Source organism: Gavia stellata, chromosome 2, assembly GCF_030936135.1.
Source record: "Gavia stellata isolate bGavSte3 chromosome 2, bGavSte3.hap2, whole genome shotgun sequence".
NCBI classification, from domain to species: Eukaryota; Metazoa; Chordata; class Aves; order Gaviiformes; family Gaviidae; genus Gavia; species Gavia stellata.
In genome coordinates, this window is record NC_082595.1 from 8,741,643 (window position 1) to 8,759,903 (window position 18,261).

Consider the following 18,261-nt stretch of genomic DNA (forward strand, 5'->3'; position numbering starts at 1 on the left):
TACAAAGCCAATCACAGCAGCAGTGAATTATTACAAATGAGTTTTTGGAGCCATCTCTTATGGCTATTCTTTCTCAAACATCACCGAGTCAGTGCTGGTTTGGCCTTGATACCCAACATTGCCTGAGAGCCCAGCAAACATGATATTTTGACAGAACATGTGACGAAATTCTCACCTCCTTACTTCTCGTATCACTGATATGAGTAGACAAAGTACATAAGGAAAGCCATAGTGAGTGGCTTGTCACCATAAAGAAGGATCAGCAAGATACAGGCATTTGAAAGTAAATCATGGGACAAGAAGAAAGCCAAAGAAACAAAAAATGATCCATCAGTATTAGCACATTAAAATTCTGTTTCAGACTTCTCCAATGGCACATCCACGCAAAGCGCAACCATGCTTTCTGTGCAATTTCTAAAACTACTGACAAATGTGTCCAAATACCAGATGGTAGAGCCCAACACTTTGTGGTTGCAAGAATGTAGAACATAGGGTGAGGAATGCAAGAGAAAGCCCAATCATAATCAAAGTAAAGCTTTCCAGAGAACTGAGAGCTGCACAGTGAAAAAAACCATGTAGGTAAATTAGTGTGCACTAATTAAGGACAGGGCACCACTGGTAATGCTTTGAATTGGCCTACTGGTGCCCAAAAGGGGTCTGACAGGAGAAGAATGTGAAGAAAGGGAAGGCTGAAAGCGATGGTGAGAGAAACGTGGTTATGTGAAGTAGATCTGAGCATACCTAATGCTTCTTTTGTAAAGCACATAAGTAACTGAGATATTCTTGACTGCCTGCCTGGTCATTATCAGTCACCAGTTTGCTAAGACACAGCAGTGGGAGTAGCTCGTCATATTGAACATGAAGGAAGAGAAAGAAGGTGGTCGTATTAAAGATCAGCTAGGGAAGGGTATCTGTGCCTTGAAAGATGGGAGACTGGATATAAAATGTGAAGGTGCTGAGGGACAAGGCGGCACAACTGTAAGAGAAAGAGTTTGTATCTTAGACACTCTGTGGCCATATTGAATATGACTGTTAGATTCTCTGTATAATTAAAAGAGATAGGAGCATTCATACATTTTGTTGCAAATTGATATGATCTTTTTTGTCAGTGATCTGAATAAGATTGTACTATAGTTTTTAATTTAGCAGATTAAGAAGCACAATTAAAATATTGTGAAAAAGATCGTAATCTAAACCTCTGGGTTTTTTTTGCTTATCCCTGCCAAGTTGATAACAAGAGCTGGTGTATGTAACAATTACCTCCACCACTGTAAATTTACTCTAGTTTGTGGGCTGAAGTGTTAATAAATACCTTGCAGTATTCCAGAGGGAGAAGCTTTCCATCTAATTAATAAAACTGGGAAGAATACCCAGGACACTGAACCATATCTTTCTTATTAGTGTTGGCTTCTACAAAGGAGAATCCCTGAATCTCAACACATTAGTAAATGTCATACCCCTGGGTTGCACAGAGACCTCCTGAAAAACTGCTGATTTGCTGTAGAAAAAAAAATCACCATAGACTTCAGAAACAATTCAGCTAGGGAATACCAAGTGTAGAAAATCAGTGTAAAGCATGGCATGCATTATAGCAGCTACAGATTTATGCCACATTTGGTGAATCTTAAAAGAGAGAACATACAATTACACCCCCATTTCCATTCCATTTTTCGTCCGTACTTATGCTAATATCTTTCTCTGTGTCCGAGTATGGTCTTATTGCAGTTAGGTTTTTTAGAGACTTAGCAAAAACTCTCCTTTATGTGTTCTCTAAAACAGGTTTCTTAAAAACACTTTATACTGATGCGTAAGCTGCATGTAACTGTTTATTAAATGGAAAAAAAAAAAAATCACTTGAAGAAGGAAAATGTTTTAAGCCCAATACTGAAATGAAAGTCTATCACAAAATTTATAATGCTGATTCCCTTTTCCTTTGCAGTAATCCGTATTTGGCAAAAATAAACTTTGTCTCGCTATGCCTGAGCCAGTTCTGTTTCAAGGCAGTTTGCAGTAAACCACAAATTAACAGCCTAACTTTCTGATCGGCACATACTTCTGTGCTGTATTTGATTAAAATTGTAGCAGTAATCTTACATTATTGAATACTGATACGCATTCTCTGACAGCATGGACGCTTACCAAAGTGAGTAAAAATTCATGCAGTTCTTTTGTAGAACAGAAATTGTAGGGTGTTATATATGTGTTTTCTGACATTATTCTAATCATTTTTCTTAGACTGATGTAGCAAACTGGTATTACTGCCTCCTATAGAAATAACATCTTTGAGTTTACTTCTTACTTGAAGTTTTTGCTCTGAAAAATGCTCCTGCTGAGTATATTTGTGTCTGCTTTTCATCCTACCGATATGAGTGAGTGGGAAGAGAAAAAGAGGTAAAGCTACAGAGCTTATCCATGAGGCTGATGCTAATTTGGCTAAATATGAGTCAACTGGATGGGAAGTGGAGGAGGTAAAAGATCTGCCAGTTTTTTGTCTACATCCGGTCTTCTCAATTCTCATAGTCCATGCTTCAGCTGAGGTCTTCACTGTATTCAGGTAACTTATTAGAGCATAAGAAGGCAGTTTAAAATGCTGTCCAGGAATCGGAGTCTAGCGGTGTCTGTATAGTCTGGTATTTTATATGTTCTAATGTACTGTATATGCTTAAACCTTTTGGTCTGGGTTTGTTTTTTTTTTTTTCTTCCCATTAAGAATGTTTATGATGCTTCCACATACACTGCAAGGAATAAATTAATTCACACCATGTACAGTGAATACCCACTATACGTGCGGTTTCAATAAAGCATGTTAACAGCATATACTGGTCCTTAAAAGACCATATATCAAACATCCTCAGCATTATGCTGGAAGAACCTGAATCGCACATTCCCTTGCCTGTCTTAGTTACAGCTTTGCTGACCAGTGACCCTTTGTGACTCTGTTCCCTGTTTCAGTAAATACTTCTCTGGTCTGACCTGGGTGATCACCTTATTATTTTGTCCTTCAGCAAGATAAGTTTTTATATTAAAAAAAAAAAAAGCATCTTTAATAAGCAAAGAATACAAGTTAATGAGCAGGTGATCCTTATTCTTTTCGGTAGCTTTTAGAATACGCTCAGTTTCCTTAGTACAAATGCATGCGTACACAGGCCTATGCAAACACATGCTTATACATGTACCTGGCTGCTTTTATGTATATGATAACACCGTGGCTCTTCCTTATGCATTATTTCCATCTTTCTACAGTAGCAGCTCCAGAGTGAGTTGCTGTGATTTTGAAATTCTTTGCCTGGGGCACATCTCTCTAAGCTCTTCTGTTCTGAACTCTAATTGTAGGAGTAGGCTCCAAACACCTGAAAGAAAGGCAGCCCAAATGCCGAGGCTTCAGTTTTGAGGAAACTAGGAACTGAGTGCTAGCTAGTTCATCAACGTGTACTCCACTGTCTTCAGCAGTGCTCAGCCTCGGGGGAGGAGACATGGATCCCATAGTAGGCAGAAGCCTCAGGAAAACTTTTTCTAATTGCTGGTCAGGATGCTGCAGCTCTCCATCTCTTTTTCTCACCTAGACATGATTTAGTTAGCCTTGTCTCACTCTGGAGGGATGGACAATACATACTTGGAAGGGCTTTTGTCATAAATTAAAGAGGGCATTGATAGAGGTCACCTCCATAAAGTACATTCTGGAGATGCAGGTACCAAGATCATATCTAATCCCCTTGTTCCTTTAACTTGCACTGAGTTTTGAGAAGTATTTTCATTTTCAAACTGAAAATAAAATAATGTAGGACAATGTTGCATGAAATTGCATCTCTGGTGCTGCCTCCAGTGAAAGCCTATCATCTAACTTCACCTCTGTGCATCTGCTCAGGATAATACATTTAGAAATCAGGGATGTTTTGCTTTTTTCAGTCTCAGAAGCAAGTGACCTGGATTCACTTTTAAGAATATGATTTGAAGCTTGTTGACTAGGATTCTTCATTTGGAGGATGAGTTGATTTGTCCATATAAATCCCCTTTGTCAAATCTAATAAATGGATAAAGTGACCCCTTGCTTTCCATAGAAAAATGCATAGTCCTTAAAAAATATGTAATTTTTTTGGAGAAGTATGAGAGGGTTTTACATCTTTAAGAAACCAAACAAATTCCAAACTGAGTAAGAGAGACAGAAAGAGACGGTTGCCTTTCTACAAGCCGCCGGCTTTCCCAAGTGTCTCATCCTCTCCCCTCTGTCATCCTGAGGCAATGTGCCTGCATTTGTGTGTAGATTTATAGTTTATCTTTATCTATGGCTTCATCTGTAGGTAGCTATTATAGCCGCCTTGCCTGGATATTGTTTGGGCCTGATAGATCTGTCTGTAGTTCATCAAAGGGGAGCTGAGTGGCTAAAAGCCATTGGGTCCAGCTGAGGATGAAATACGAGCCATCAGCCTTGGTAATGGCTGTAAAATTTCATAATTACACGGCCTTTATTACATTGCATAATGATCCTGAAGCAGTATGGAACAATTAATTAAGATTTTCAACCGTGGCTCTTTCAGAAATTAAAAGGTGCTAGTGGCTGAGAAATGGGGAAGTGTCTTGTCCTAAAAGCATTAGGGATGCTTAAGAAGTACTTCCTGGGTACTTAAAAAAAAGGGGCAGGGGGGGAGAAAAAGAAGTGAAGAAAAAAGGCAAGAAAAGAAGATCAACTAGTTAAGCAGCTAATGTCAGAGTAACGTTTTTGTACTTTACTGCTAATTCTTAATGCCAAAGCTGGTTCTAAAACTCCTGCAATAGTCACTGCCATAAAGCTGTTCCTTTTTTGTTCTGTAAAAATTTTCATGCCTTTTTCCCCCCATGGTCTGTTCTAGCCATTTGTCACATTTATAGAAGTTGAGCTCTGCTCGTTATTAAATAAATGCATGCCAGGACTTAGGAGGGTCACTTAGCTGTGTATTGGGGTGTACTGACCAAGGATTTTCTCTTACGCGCTTTCTTGTGTCTGAGGCCATTGAAATTCTTTGAAGTTCTCTGCAGTTTGACAGACATCCCCAAGGAAGACTTTTTTTTCTTTACTGTTTTGATATTTTTCTTCCTTCCTTTTCTTCTTTGTAAATGCAGCATGTCAGATGTAATATAATATTTTCCATGAGATTGACCTCAGACCGGATCAGGAGTAATTAGATTCCTAAGGTGCTGCAAAGGTGTCTCGGGGGCTTCTGATGTACGTACTGAAAGAAAAAGTGTTTATGTGTGTGCAAGGAATACGCAGGGAGAAATGGGAGGCCTGTGCATGTGCGCATTACCTGTTGTGATCGGTCTCTGGGTGTAATTCTGAAGGCCAGCAAATCGTGATCCAGATGGGGCGTGCCAGTGGTAGTAGAAGTGATGAAAAGACAGCAAAAATAACCCTGGTGTTCTCCACACACCGTCAAAACCTCCAGGTCTTACAGGAAGTAATCTCCTTTTCACTACATGCCTTTTTTCCCCCCTTCAAACTATTTTGATCCATACAAACTCTCGATACAACTCTTAGATAGGATGAGCATTGAGTATTATTGTTTTTAAATTGACCGGTCATCACGTAAAGTCCTATCATTCTAAATATTTTATGAGAAGCTAAGGTTTCCCCAAGGCACCTCTAATGATAAACTTTCTGCAGAAAATTTAAGAAGGATCATGTGCTTCAGGGAGGAGCCGGCTGCTTGAAGTAAATTCTCTTGTTGAGTCATTTATTCCCTTAATAGGAATTTTCTGATCTGCTGTCATTCTTGTTCACACACTGGGTGTCACTGCCTCTAAAACACTTGTCATTCTTTAATGGAAACAAAATAGTCATTGCAGTCAGAGCCGCAATGTCATTCCACTACCCCTTGCTGCGTCGGCAATAGTGAAAATGACAGAGCGGCTCTCAGTAGGGGTAATTAAAATGTAAATATTGATATTTTATTATTTGAAATTACTTTCCAGTGCGGCATTTAATATCTCTCCATCTGTGCGGCTCTGTTTAGCGGTCACTTTAGTGCAGCTCTGGGATGCCAAGCGGCGGCTTGATCCCCGTTATGTCAAAATGCTTGTTGCTGCTTAATTTTGATATCTAATTAAGTGGAAAAGTACAGTCCACACTGTAATCCATGGCATCTTAACCAGCTGCTTGGGTATATTTAGAATTAATCTCCACTATGGAATCATCCTAATGTATGCAATTAAGAGTCTGCCGATGGCTAATTAGGTGTATTAGAATCAGGCAGCTTTCTTTTTTTTTTTTTCTTTTTTCTCTCTTTTTTTCTGTGTGTGGACTGTTGTAGACTTAAGACATAGCCTCCAGAGATGATCTTAATGGTACATATACACTCAACTAGGTAAACTAGAAATTTCACATTCATGTAGGAGAATATGTGTGACTCTCTTCCCTCATACCAGGGAGACTATAAACATCATTTGAATTTTTTGGCATCTGCAGTGCATTAAGAAAATCAACTAACCTGTAGAAAAGTTTTCAAAACTGGGAAGAAGAAGGAAGATGTGTAGGACGGTGTTCTGAGCTGTCATTTTCCTGCCAGAGGGCGAAAGGGTGTGTTTACCCAAAATTTTGCAACCTGAAGTTTTTGCTTTGGCTATGGAAAGCGATTTTAGCTAGCTCAGCACATGCAGGGTTAACACAGATATGTTGATTGGATCAAAAGCATGGTTGTCTCCATATGCTAATCCATTCCAGTATTGGATTCATATTATTAACATGATTGGGGAATTCCTGGCACCCTGACTTTGCCTGATGGAAAGATGGAGGGAGCAGGGGTTGCCACAGCTCTCAGGGAGGAAATGACTGGTGGCTTCCCCAGGGGAGCAGAAGGCAAACAGCAGTGTCCCAGCTCTCTTTGAGGAAAAGCACTCTCAAAGCAGACCTGTAGAGGTTATTAGTAAAAGGTAGCACGTATTAAATGCACAAGAAATCCCTATTTTCTGTGGGAAAAAAAAAAAAAAAAAAAAAAAAACCCTGCTATAAAATAATCCAACAAACTTGGTTTTGAAGCCTAATGTGCACCAGGCTGCGGAAGCTTGAACTCCAAATTTTTTGATATTCCCAGTCTGTGTGTGCAATCATTGGGAGGCTGATGCATACGAAGATTGAAGTAAGCAGTGCCAGACCTAACGCTGATTGTTGTTATTGGTTGAATTAGGTTCCTCTCTCAAATTCATGTGCTTTTTATTTTCTTTAGTTCAGTAAAAATGAAAAAAAAAAAAAGGAAAAGGGTGGACTCTCTGTTTAATTATGTGTGATTGTAGTTTCATTCCTGCTAGCTGAACTCTGAAGGATCTAGGTAAGGCATACCACACACAGGGTATGGACATGTAGCGATGACTCTTCTAAGCTGAACTGTGTTACCATTTTCTGGATTGGACTTTGAAAGAGATTCAGCCCTATTCATGATACTCGCTGGTTTTCATCTACAGTCACTTTACTAATGACAGAAAGTAGTTTTTATTTTTTCACCCACAAATCTGGCTTTAGTGTATCCATACTCAAATACATACGTCCACAACAGATTGAAGGAAAATTTGTGTGAAATCAATATTTATGTTGAAAATATGATTGGGTTTTTTTGATACAGGCTCAGTGAAAGAAAACAGTCAGGGTCGTAAGTACAATCCTGCTCCATTTTCTCCCCTGCAAATGTCTGGGCACACAGGTGATACCTCAAAATATGCCAGTCATTTAAAAAAGCATATAAAATGCGGTACCCCAGCCGCAGACTTTTCAAGTCCAGGGGCAAAGATGGTTTTAGGAGCACACCATGTCATGTCATCTGCCTCTGCTATCTTCAATAAGAAGACAAACAAGACCCCATAGTCTAACCAAACCATGTTCGAAGGTTACAATTTAAAGATCTGCAAGAGTTACCTTCAAATAAGCAGATCAGATCACATATGTAGCGCATTAGAAAGATCACCCTCAGGGATCTGAAAGTTGGTATTGCTGACCTTACGGAGACCTACAGCTACGTTGGGCCATATTGGACTAGTCATTCAGCTAGTCTGAATTTTAAAACTTTTTCATTGTCCATATCTTAGAATTCAAAACCTCAGGGTTTTGCAGAGAAGGTAATGCACAAGGAGTGCCAACTGTCTAACATACAGAAAAACAAAGAAAGCAGTTTACTACTTATCAGCTCTTCCTCCGTTCTCAGAGCATCTAGTGATAAATCAAAATGTAAGTGTTTGGCCTGGCTTCTTTTTAATATAAGGTTGGTATGAGTTTGGAGTAAAGCTATTTAAAATTGTGGAAGTTCCAGTGGTAAAACCAGCCCAAAGGGAAAACCAAGTATTAATCTGTTTAAATCTATTGTCTTGTATTTTCCTTTTTCTCAGTGAATACTGAAATAATAAGGTGTGAAATGAAAATTAACGGAAATAAAGAGTACAGTACTTCAAACCATATGTTTCCAGAAATGCCATTACAAAGTACTCCATACATGGAGGTCTTACCAAATCTGTCCTGAAGCAAGGGTAGCGCACCAGGTTTGTTATCTTTAATGTTTCACTTCAGAGTATTAGCAACTGAAGGTGAAGTCAGGGGGACATTCTTAATCAGTCACACTTTCCAGCTCCTTTCCATTACTGTTGCTAAAGAAGGAGCTCACAAGAACTTGTGCTGTAACTAGAAATAAAAAATGTAAAAGTAGCTGCCTAGAAATATTTGGGTGGTTAGAGAGGGATGTCTCTGATTTAAGTACTGAAATCAATTTGAACAATAGTGAGTTACATCTCCCTGTGTGCATCTTACCCTGGGAAGAAATGACAAGCTTAAATTGCTCGTGTTTAGTGTTATCATGTAAGGTTTCACAGGGTAAAAGATAAACCAGAACTATTGCTAAATGGTATTTAAATTACATTAACACCTTTTTTATAGCTTGAGTGAAAGGTCACGCTAGACAAGCAGCATCTTCACTGTTTGTAAATGTCTAATTTGCTGCTTTTAAATTGCTGTGAACTTCACTAACTTAGTCCTGCTGAATGAATCCAGTGTTGCAAATACTTCTGACAAGCGAGTATTTGCTTAGTGAGAATCCATTGTTCATAATGGATTGAGAGGGACATGCAGTGTGAATGCATTTTTATTGCCGTGCCATCGCTCTGCTGTTGTTTCAGTGAGATGAAAGTAGCGTGATAAAAGCCCCGGGTTTCTTGGTGCTCTGTGTGGCATTTCCTGCTTTACTGGTAGGTGTTAGTGAAAAAGTGCTTATCGTAGGCATTTTTTCGTATTATGAAGTATAAAAAAAATGTATATTTTATAAGAACTTGGACAGGAGTTAGAAATACAACCACATTTAAATAAAGCCTAAGAAAGTGCACAGGCTTGGCTGAAGACATCCCAGCGCTCTCCCAATGCATTTTGCTTTTTGTATTCGACTCAGAGTAATTCTTGGGCACCTCTGTGTACGCAGCCTGATCTTCCCTCTCGCGCGGCCGCACAGCTAACAGATGGCAGTCACGACTCCTCGCGCAGAGAGCGCCGCTCTCAACAGAGCCCCGGTCCCGCTTTTGCGGTGCTCTGCTATGGGGACAGAGGAGATGCTGTATAGCAAAGCACCGCTCAGGAAAGGCGGTAGTTTTACTGTGCAAAAATTGTTGGATGAAACTAATTTCTAAACATAATTTTAATTGTAGCACGTCAGTTCTAAATAGCTTGGAAGCTGAATCCAGCAAACAGCGTAAGTTGAGCCTTTGGCTGTATTTCTGGTCAGCTGTAGTTTGTGCTTTGGGACTCGATTTGTGATTTTCAAGTTTGGGCAAATACCTGTGCTTTTTCTTTCATGAGCTGACACCTTTCACATGAAAATCCTCAGTCGTACTTAAATTTCAGCTTGCTATGGCATCAAGTGCAGTTATTAGCCCTTTGACCAGGGGCTCCATGAGCAAATGGGTATGAAAAAAACAAAAAAAGAAAAAGGAAAAAAATGACATAATGGGTTCACCCTGGCATAATGAGTTGTATCTGTTTCTGTGACAGCTTTCACCAAATTTCATCCATAATCTGTGAAATATGTTTGGTGATTAGTGAGCACACTCTCCTTCTGTTTAGTGATTTTCATAACAGCTGAAATGTTTGTGGGTCTTGATACATATTTTTAGACTACAGAATATTTTGAAATGCAATTAAATCGTTTTTTTCTTGGATTAATATAATAAAAAGGATCTCTTAATTCGTATCTGGGGGGGAGATTCAGCTTTAGATGTACCCTAAAAAAAAAGAATCATGCCATCCTCTTCCTTGGATTTCTGAGAGAGTAATATTATGCGGCAGTCAGGCTATGAAGGTTTCCTTCAGCAAATACCGTGCTCATGTCTCGAAAACGTTATGTAGCCCTAGCAGAAATTTCCCTGGCCTTTGTTTACATCCCTGGAAGCCAGCTGAAGTACGATGGATCCAGGCAAGCGCTGAGTGCGTGCCAGGAAGGGAGAGGAGGGCAGAGTGACAGCGGTACGTCCGAGAGCGCGCTGGGCCCGAGTCTGATCTTGAAACGCAGTGGAGTTTCTTTACATTCATTTCTGTGCAGCAGGGATAAGTCCTTGGCCCACTGTCATTTGACCATGAGGCTACGCACTCTCTAAAGAAAGTAATCTGGCTGAAGGAAAAGTTTTTGTTAAAAAGTGTTTACAATATCAGTTTGTTCTTTCGACAGTGGTGACTGTACATCATTTTTTGAAATAAGGAAATTGCGCTGGAAACATCAGTACCCATAAAACATTTAGAAGGAAGTTAATCTATCAAAATTAAGTGTAAATAATTTAAAAATCCAACTCTGATATTTCAACTGTGTAAATATATTGAATCTGCAACACGCTAGTGAACATGTCATTTTCAAGCACAGCTTTGATTATACAAAATGTAAATGAAGATATTTGAAGTACAAACCAGGGCAAGCAAGAAGAATATTTTACTCATAAAACTAACAATCACAAAAACAACTGGTAAAATAAATGGGAGGCGATTATTGGAAAAAGCGAGCACCTCCCAGATTTGCTAGCAATTTCATACCTGGTTTGATCAAATAGTCAGATTTCTAAACACATAACAGAGAGGAAGGGAAGTTCATTCACTGCCAAGTGAAATAAAGTAGGATTCGAGTCCGAGTAGCCCGATTTAGGCGTTGCATCAAATGTTTAAGGCTGAAAATAACGGTAGGGCTAAGTCCAGCCACTGTCTTTTTTTGTCCAATAGTTCTCGGAGCGCTGTGTGCAAGGCACAGATCTTACTTTGGCACTTGACCATCTGCAGCTGCTTCACTCGAGCCCCTAGTGAGTTAGGGTCCATGAAGTCCATCTTAATGAAGTAGAGGAAAGGGTCTTCAGGAATATAAAAGATTTACCCTGCTTAGCATGGAGCTGCGTGCAATGTGAAATAGAGAGCAAGTAGTGCATGTGCTGATATTTGAAAAGATCTGTGGTTTAAACAGCCCCGTCTGAGAGACTGCGAACTGTGTTTGGAGCTGGCTTGGAGTGCTGAGCGCTGCAGAGCGCAGTCAGCTCACCGCCCGTTGTTCCTGTAGTAAAAATTCTAAGGCCTTTTTACCTATTTATTTCTGCTTCCTTTGAGCTTTGGGTTTACTGGTATGCGAAAGGGAAAAAAAAAACCCAAGCATATGTTCGGTTGCTCAATCAACCTTTTCTCAATCCACACTCAGTGATCTCGGTGAGTCATTACGGCATAATTACAATTCGAGTGTGAGACGCTGTTTGTAGAAAAGTATCTATTTTTAGCTGAAGAAACACTACAGTCCCTGAAAGGAGGAGAAAGAAGGAAAAAAAGGAAGGAAGAATATCTGTAGCCAGCAAATCAATGCTATTGTTAACTGATATTACGAGACACCCTGTAGATTTACAATGCTTGCATTCAGCCACATAAAAAAGGCACTGAAAAGAATGCCTACCAGGGGTTAAATTCATATGCCTGCGCTGCAGCCTATTTCTGTCAACACTCAGCTCAGGAAACAAACATTTATGCTTTCTGAAATGGAAGTGTATTTTTGAAGACTGGCCGTCAGATATTTTTTGCCCTTCACACTTTCAAATGCTTAGCCTTTTTTGTAAGTTGACTGCAAAGTGCATCAGTTTGCTAGGCAAAAAGGGAAAAAAAAAATCTTGACAAGTGCCCATGGCATCATTGTCAAGCACACGAGTGTCTAGTAGAAGATGGCAGGAGGGTTGGCACAAAACATGCTTCCTTCAAGCTTCTTACCTCAGGGCTACCTGACTCTTGAGAAGCCTTTCAAGCCTTCCAAATGACGTTATTGCAAACTGTCAACTGGTTTATTTGGAGTGTGCTGTATCGCGGATAAACATGCTATTTAACTGCAGGTCAAGGTACAGAGTCGTTCTGCTAGCAAATGCCTGAGATACATTAAATGGCATTGACTTGGGGAGGGAGCTGGAAAGAGATCAAAGTTGTCACCAATATGGTACATGCTAAAGGGGAAGAAGGTGCACAACATTGTATTTTAAAAAGCCATTATGCAGTTCTACATTTAAAACGATGACCTGCAAGACTCATAAGGATTAAGGAGCCACACAATGCACGACAGAGTTCAAAACCACACCGTCATGCAGCATCTCAGGGCGGTTTGGAAGGAGATGACAGTTGTGACTGGGAAGGCTACCACCGGTCCAGAAAGCTGGAAGTGTACTTAGGTCTAATTCGGAGATCTTTTTTTAAATAGTTACATTTTAAAATAGAGCATGTCCACTTGTCACAGAACGTGGCTGATCTAGGGGATTCATACACCAAAAGCTCCGAGACTGAGAGCAGAGTTTGGCATGAAATAAGTATAACCTCCTCCAAACAATTAAAAATAAATCCCTGTATGTAAATACGTATGCCTGTGTAATCTATTCTTTTAACTGTGACTTGCTGAACAGCTATTAAAAGGGCATTGGTGTGATACAAGAGACATGCTGGATGCTTTCACATTTTCTGAAAAAACAAAACAAAACCAGATTAATTACAACTTGATGCAGCTTTACATTCCCACGAGGGATGCCTTTAAAAGTTAAAACATGCTTTCACTGAGCAGGCTTTCAAGGGAAAGTTACTTTGATCAGGAAGAAAATAATCATGTTTATTTGATTTATTATTGGAGGGCAGAACAGTGTGGTTTATATTTGCCAGTTTTTCTAGATGTAAAAAATCTCTTTTGATTTTGTATGTGTCATATAGAAACAATTAGTATTTTTACTGCACCAGAATGCAGATTTTTCAAGAGTACAGTACAATAAATTGTAGGCAACATCCCATTATTCCCCCTCACAGGGCATGTGTAATTTCCTTTGACTGTGGCACACAATAAATGTTATTGAAACATAGCATTATTTTTTATTTAAAAAACCCCAAACCAACAAACCTGTACTAAAACAGGTAAGTAAATAAAAGAAAGAAGTTGGGAGTTTTCAGAAAAAAAAGAATAGAGAGAAATTGCAGGTTAAATTTTTTTTAATCGAAACTGATTTTATTGCTTTTTGCTTAATTAAACTCCTCAGAAGCGTGTGAAACATTGTTATACCTGAAAAATTGTTAATTTGTAAATCACAGGGACAAAAGGGCTCCACTGCAACTTTAAAGTTTCTATGCACGTAAATGTCAATAGAGTGCCTTCTCCATCATCAGCACTAAATTCACATTGATGCCTCTTTTCTTCTCTGTATTGATCCTTCCATGAGAACGTAGATTTGTATCTGTTAATTAATGCGTCCTGAAACAGCGTTTGTATTAATCAGGCAGATAAGAAAAATTGGATGCCTGCACCCTCATGACAACCGTAAAAGTGCTGGCCCTGATAAAATCGTGGATGGACCTCAATAAAAAAGTTCCTCCTTCCACTCAATAAACTAATCATCCTGCTTTTAATTATTCGGCAGAAAGATGTGTGGAGATTGGAGAATGTGTAAATCTATTTACTAACAGCAGTGTCTGGGAGGGAGAATGGGGCTGTCACAGGACGGTGCTGCAGGCTACGTTCTCTGTCCATCTGCTACTGCAGAAAAACTGGTTCTTGAAAGACGGGAAGGAACAGAAATGTTGAAGCTAATTGAAATCATGAATTCCTCCCTGTAACCTTTCAAATTATTATTTCTTCTCCATTTCCCGCTTACTTATTTTAATCGCAGATGTGTTATTTTCCGTTGTCGCCTCTTCAAGGGTTTCCTGTTGGTGTTGGCTCAGTTTTTGTTGGTTTTTTTTTGAAGGCAGAGAGCTACAGTTCTATCACAAGACTCTAAAGACACTAAGAGAAAATGAAAACAAATAAGGAGGGGGAGAAAAATGAGAGAGAGCGAGCATGCAGCCAGTTTTATGTTTCATTTTTTATGGATGCCTGGTGGTTTGGATGTGGGGTTTTCTTTTTTATTGTATTAGTTTTGCTGCTTAGTGCTTATAGAGAAAATCTTGTTTGGAGTAGATGCCTTGCAGATTTGCTAGTTTATGATATATTCCTGCTTGACTGTAACTCTCGACTTTCAAAACAGAAAAATGCATTTAAGCGTAATTGAACTCCAGAAAGAATGTTCTTACAGCGGGAACCCTGTCAAAGGACGTGTAAGCAGCTCCATAAACAACTAAATGAAAGCCTCAGACATGTCTTAAGACCCTTTAAGAAAAGCTTGACTAATCCCCTTTGATGATTTTATTAAGTACTTGTGGTTGATGGTGCCAACTGGCAAACTGCTGCATTTCACCAACAGGCCAGGAAAATCACTTCCTCTCCCATATTGTTCTGTAGCTCCTAATGTGATTGGGGTATTAGCAGTTTGATATAATAAATTAACAGGTACTGTAAACAAGAGTCTGAAAAGGTAAGACAGTAAAGGTGTTTGCCTTTAGTGATCCTATTAGGAAAGACAGCAGGAAAAAAAAAAAAGATCAAAAGTTAAATTCATTAAGAGGCATTTATTAAATTTTTAGTTGCCCTCAGATAAAGGGTGGCGTGACTGCTATTCAGTTGGCACTTCAATATGCCACCCTGTTATTTCAACAAGTGTAGTAGAAGCTGGAGCCGTTACAGAAGTAATTAGTGTCTTTTCTGAGGAGGGTAGGTGTTACTTCTCTTTCCCCTGAGGTTAAAGTTCAAAGAGAATTTTCCTCTTTGTGATAATCACCTTAATTCTATTAAAACATCAAATCTTCCCTTTTAAAAAAGTTGGGTTTTCTTGTCTCCTAAGTTATCCTTCTCGGTTTATGGTAATGATGAGCAGAGTCATCAGATCCCTGTTTCACAGCATCAGGTTTAGAATTAAGCAATGAGTATTCCAGAACAAAGATGACATCGTACGAATCACAGACTGTCACTGCAATACTCCCCAAATTAATATGATTCTTGCAGAAAGAGCCTGCAAATTCCAACTTGTTTATAACTTTGTGTGTTGATTAGAAAACGTTTTATTTTTTACTGATTTACTTTCCTGTAGTGGGATGGGGAGGAGAGGCATGAAAGCAGAAGGTAGAATAATAGAGGACGTACATGTTTTGTCACAATGTATATAAAAATAAATCAAAAAAAGGATCAGATTTCCGACAAATCCAAACATGCTTAATATTTTTCCTGTATTTTTCTCCTATTCAGGATTCTCCACTTTGTCTCTAGCTGACCAGATGAGCCTTCTGCAGAGCGCTTGGATGGAGATTTTGATTCTCGGTGTTGTATACCGGTCACTTTCTTTTGAGGATGAGCTCGTATATGCTGAAGATTATATTATGGATGAAGACCAATCCAAATTGGCAGGCCTTCTTGACCTTAACAATGCCATACTGCAGCTGGTAAAGAAGTACAAGAGCATGAAGCTGGAGAAAGAAGAGTTTGTCACCCTCAAAGCTATAGCACTTGCTAATTCAGGTTGGCAGAGTGGCATGACGGTTGCTACATTTTTAATATGTCACTTTTTTTTTTTCTCCATAATACTTTCTGCACGCTTGGTTTAAACACGGGTTTAGAATAAGAAATTGCTAATCAGACCTTAGCCTAAAAGGCAACAAAGCAAGCCGTTCAAACTTGCTTTTCTAAGTAATTGTTCTAAGTTCTAATTGTAATTGTTCTAATTGTTCCAAGTAATGGTGGAATAAGTTCCTAAGGGAGTGGAGAATACTGCACTGTATGATTTGGAGAGTGGTTTACAGGCAAAGATCCTTTCTAATGAATATAGATGTTCTCCTAAATCCATTCCATAAACCAGGCAAGTCTAATAATTGCAATTAAAACGAACAGCAAGGATGCATGAGAATATGCTATATACGTTCTCTTTAAAGGCAGCCACTGGTTTATTTGATAGGGTGAATTCAGGCTATGGGAGGTGGGAGGAAATTCTTATTTAATCTCACAAGGACCACACCTTACCTTAGGGATGCTCTCTGCATCTATGAGAATGCTTCTGCAAAAATTATTACCTGGGCAGCAAGGGTTAAAAATCTCAGAATTTTTTTCCTGCATTTGAATTTAAAAGTGCTGAAGCAGTGAATACTGTCAGATAAGTAAAAATCGTTTGTGCTTTGTTGTTTTTCCTTTTGTGTCTCCTTAATGCTTTATTGTGGTCTTAAGTCCCTTTTAGCATTTGCATAAAGTTCACGATAGATCCCTCTTTAATGACGTGCCGATCATTAGATACCTGTGTGTCAATAACATGCTCTGATGCTATGTTCCATTGACAGTCACACCGTGCCCCTCCATCTGCTTTTGTTTTGACCCTATCTTTGAACTTTATCTTGGTTGCTGGCCAGTAGTTTTCCCTTTAATTACAAGAAGGAAACTGTCAATAAAATCTGTTAAATGGGATGCAATGAGTGGCTTGAATGGGCGGACGGCTATTTGTTCAAATTCTGCAGCATTCAAGGTATTGACAGTTTGTTTTCTGGGGCCATATGTGACGATCAATCTCAGGCTGGGCTCAGCCGCGCTGAAAAATGAAAAACCAGATTGCTTTTGCTTACTTGTGGATGACGACTTGTGATTTGGCGCGGTCCTAGTGAGATGAGACCTTCTGCCCAAATTGCCCCCCTGAGAGCCAGGACGCGTGACTGTTTTTAGAAATAATTTTTTAATTGATTTTGTAATTAACAGTTCATCTACAATATTGATGCATGAATCCTCAGATTGATAGGAGGGAAATTGTTTTCAACAATGAAGTTGTACTTTCCTATTTGTCTTTGTAATGTGATTTAGCACTCTGCATTTTTAATTGGAAATATAATTCAAAAACATGCAAAGCCAAAGTGCTTATTAGTTTCTTTGTAAAATATTCTCCACCCCACTAACTCTGCCCTTAGTTTTAGAATGTTGTCTTATTTCCAGGATAAACAAAATGCTGAAACGCCTCTCAAAGACCAAAGTTATTTTTAATTGAAGATTTATTTGTAATTTTTGACCATGGTAAATAGGCACTTGAGGATGCTTTGCAGCTCCAAGAATGATTTTTCTCAAAATTGGTCATGCTTAATGAACAGAGCAAGAAAGTTATCTGGAATTAGGAGTCTAAAATGAGAAGGTTTTTTGTATTTATTTTGATTCTGTAATTCAAAGACTGAATTAGAAATATTGTTGTAGTTTACTTCATAAAAAGGATAAGTGTCTAGAATATAGGGATATGGTGTTAAATAGCACTCACACTTTTTTCCCCCCTTAAAAAAGACATGCGGTGTTTAAGTAATAATAAAAGATACTGCTGCCAAAAAAAGTTTAGTCATACATTGTGCATAGAGTGTGTCAAAGTCATCTGTAGCTTCATTAACTTCACTGGGAATTACAACCAGGATGATGTCAGAGATAAATACAATTCAGCATACTAAAATTCAGGGCACATTTAGGTGAAAACATTTCCTTCCCTCATCTTAAAAGAAACAAAATTGCTGTTTGAAAATCAAACTGTTGCAAGGAGGAGTTAAAAAGCAGCCCAGCCATTCGACTTCCCTTTCAACAGAATGTTTTGACTGCTGACATTCAACATTTCAGCTTCAGGTTGTACATGCAGCAGATACCAAACTGCTATCAGCTGTAGCTACACCTGTAGGTGTAAAATAGCACCTGCAGAATTACGGCCCATCAAAGAATATCAGATCCCTAGTGTATTAATTTACAAACGCTGCTAAAATGAAAGTAAAATTAAAGTAAAAATAAAATTAAAGTAAAACTAAATTTAAAGTAAAATTAAAGTTGTTGTCTTGTTTTGTAGACAAAACCAGAAATAGTTTATTTTCACGTAACTATGAACTTGATTAATGTAAATGCAGCTTTAACAAAAAAAGAA

The 18,261-nt window shown here is 38.7% G+C and overlaps 1 protein-coding gene across 1 annotated transcript in view; it reads left to right on the top strand.

The window, feature by feature from the left end:
• The window catches only part of ESRRG (estrogen related receptor gamma), a 164,213-nt gene that overhangs the window by 136,907 nt on the left and 9,045 nt on the right, over positions 1 to 18,261 (top strand). Inside the window, exon 6 of the mRNA XM_059828903.1 lies at positions 15,591 to 15,860. Within this exon, the coding sequence (XP_059684886.1) occupies positions 15,591 to 15,860 (270 nt within the window). The remainder of the gene's footprint in view (positions 1 to 15,590; positions 15,861 to 18,261) is intronic.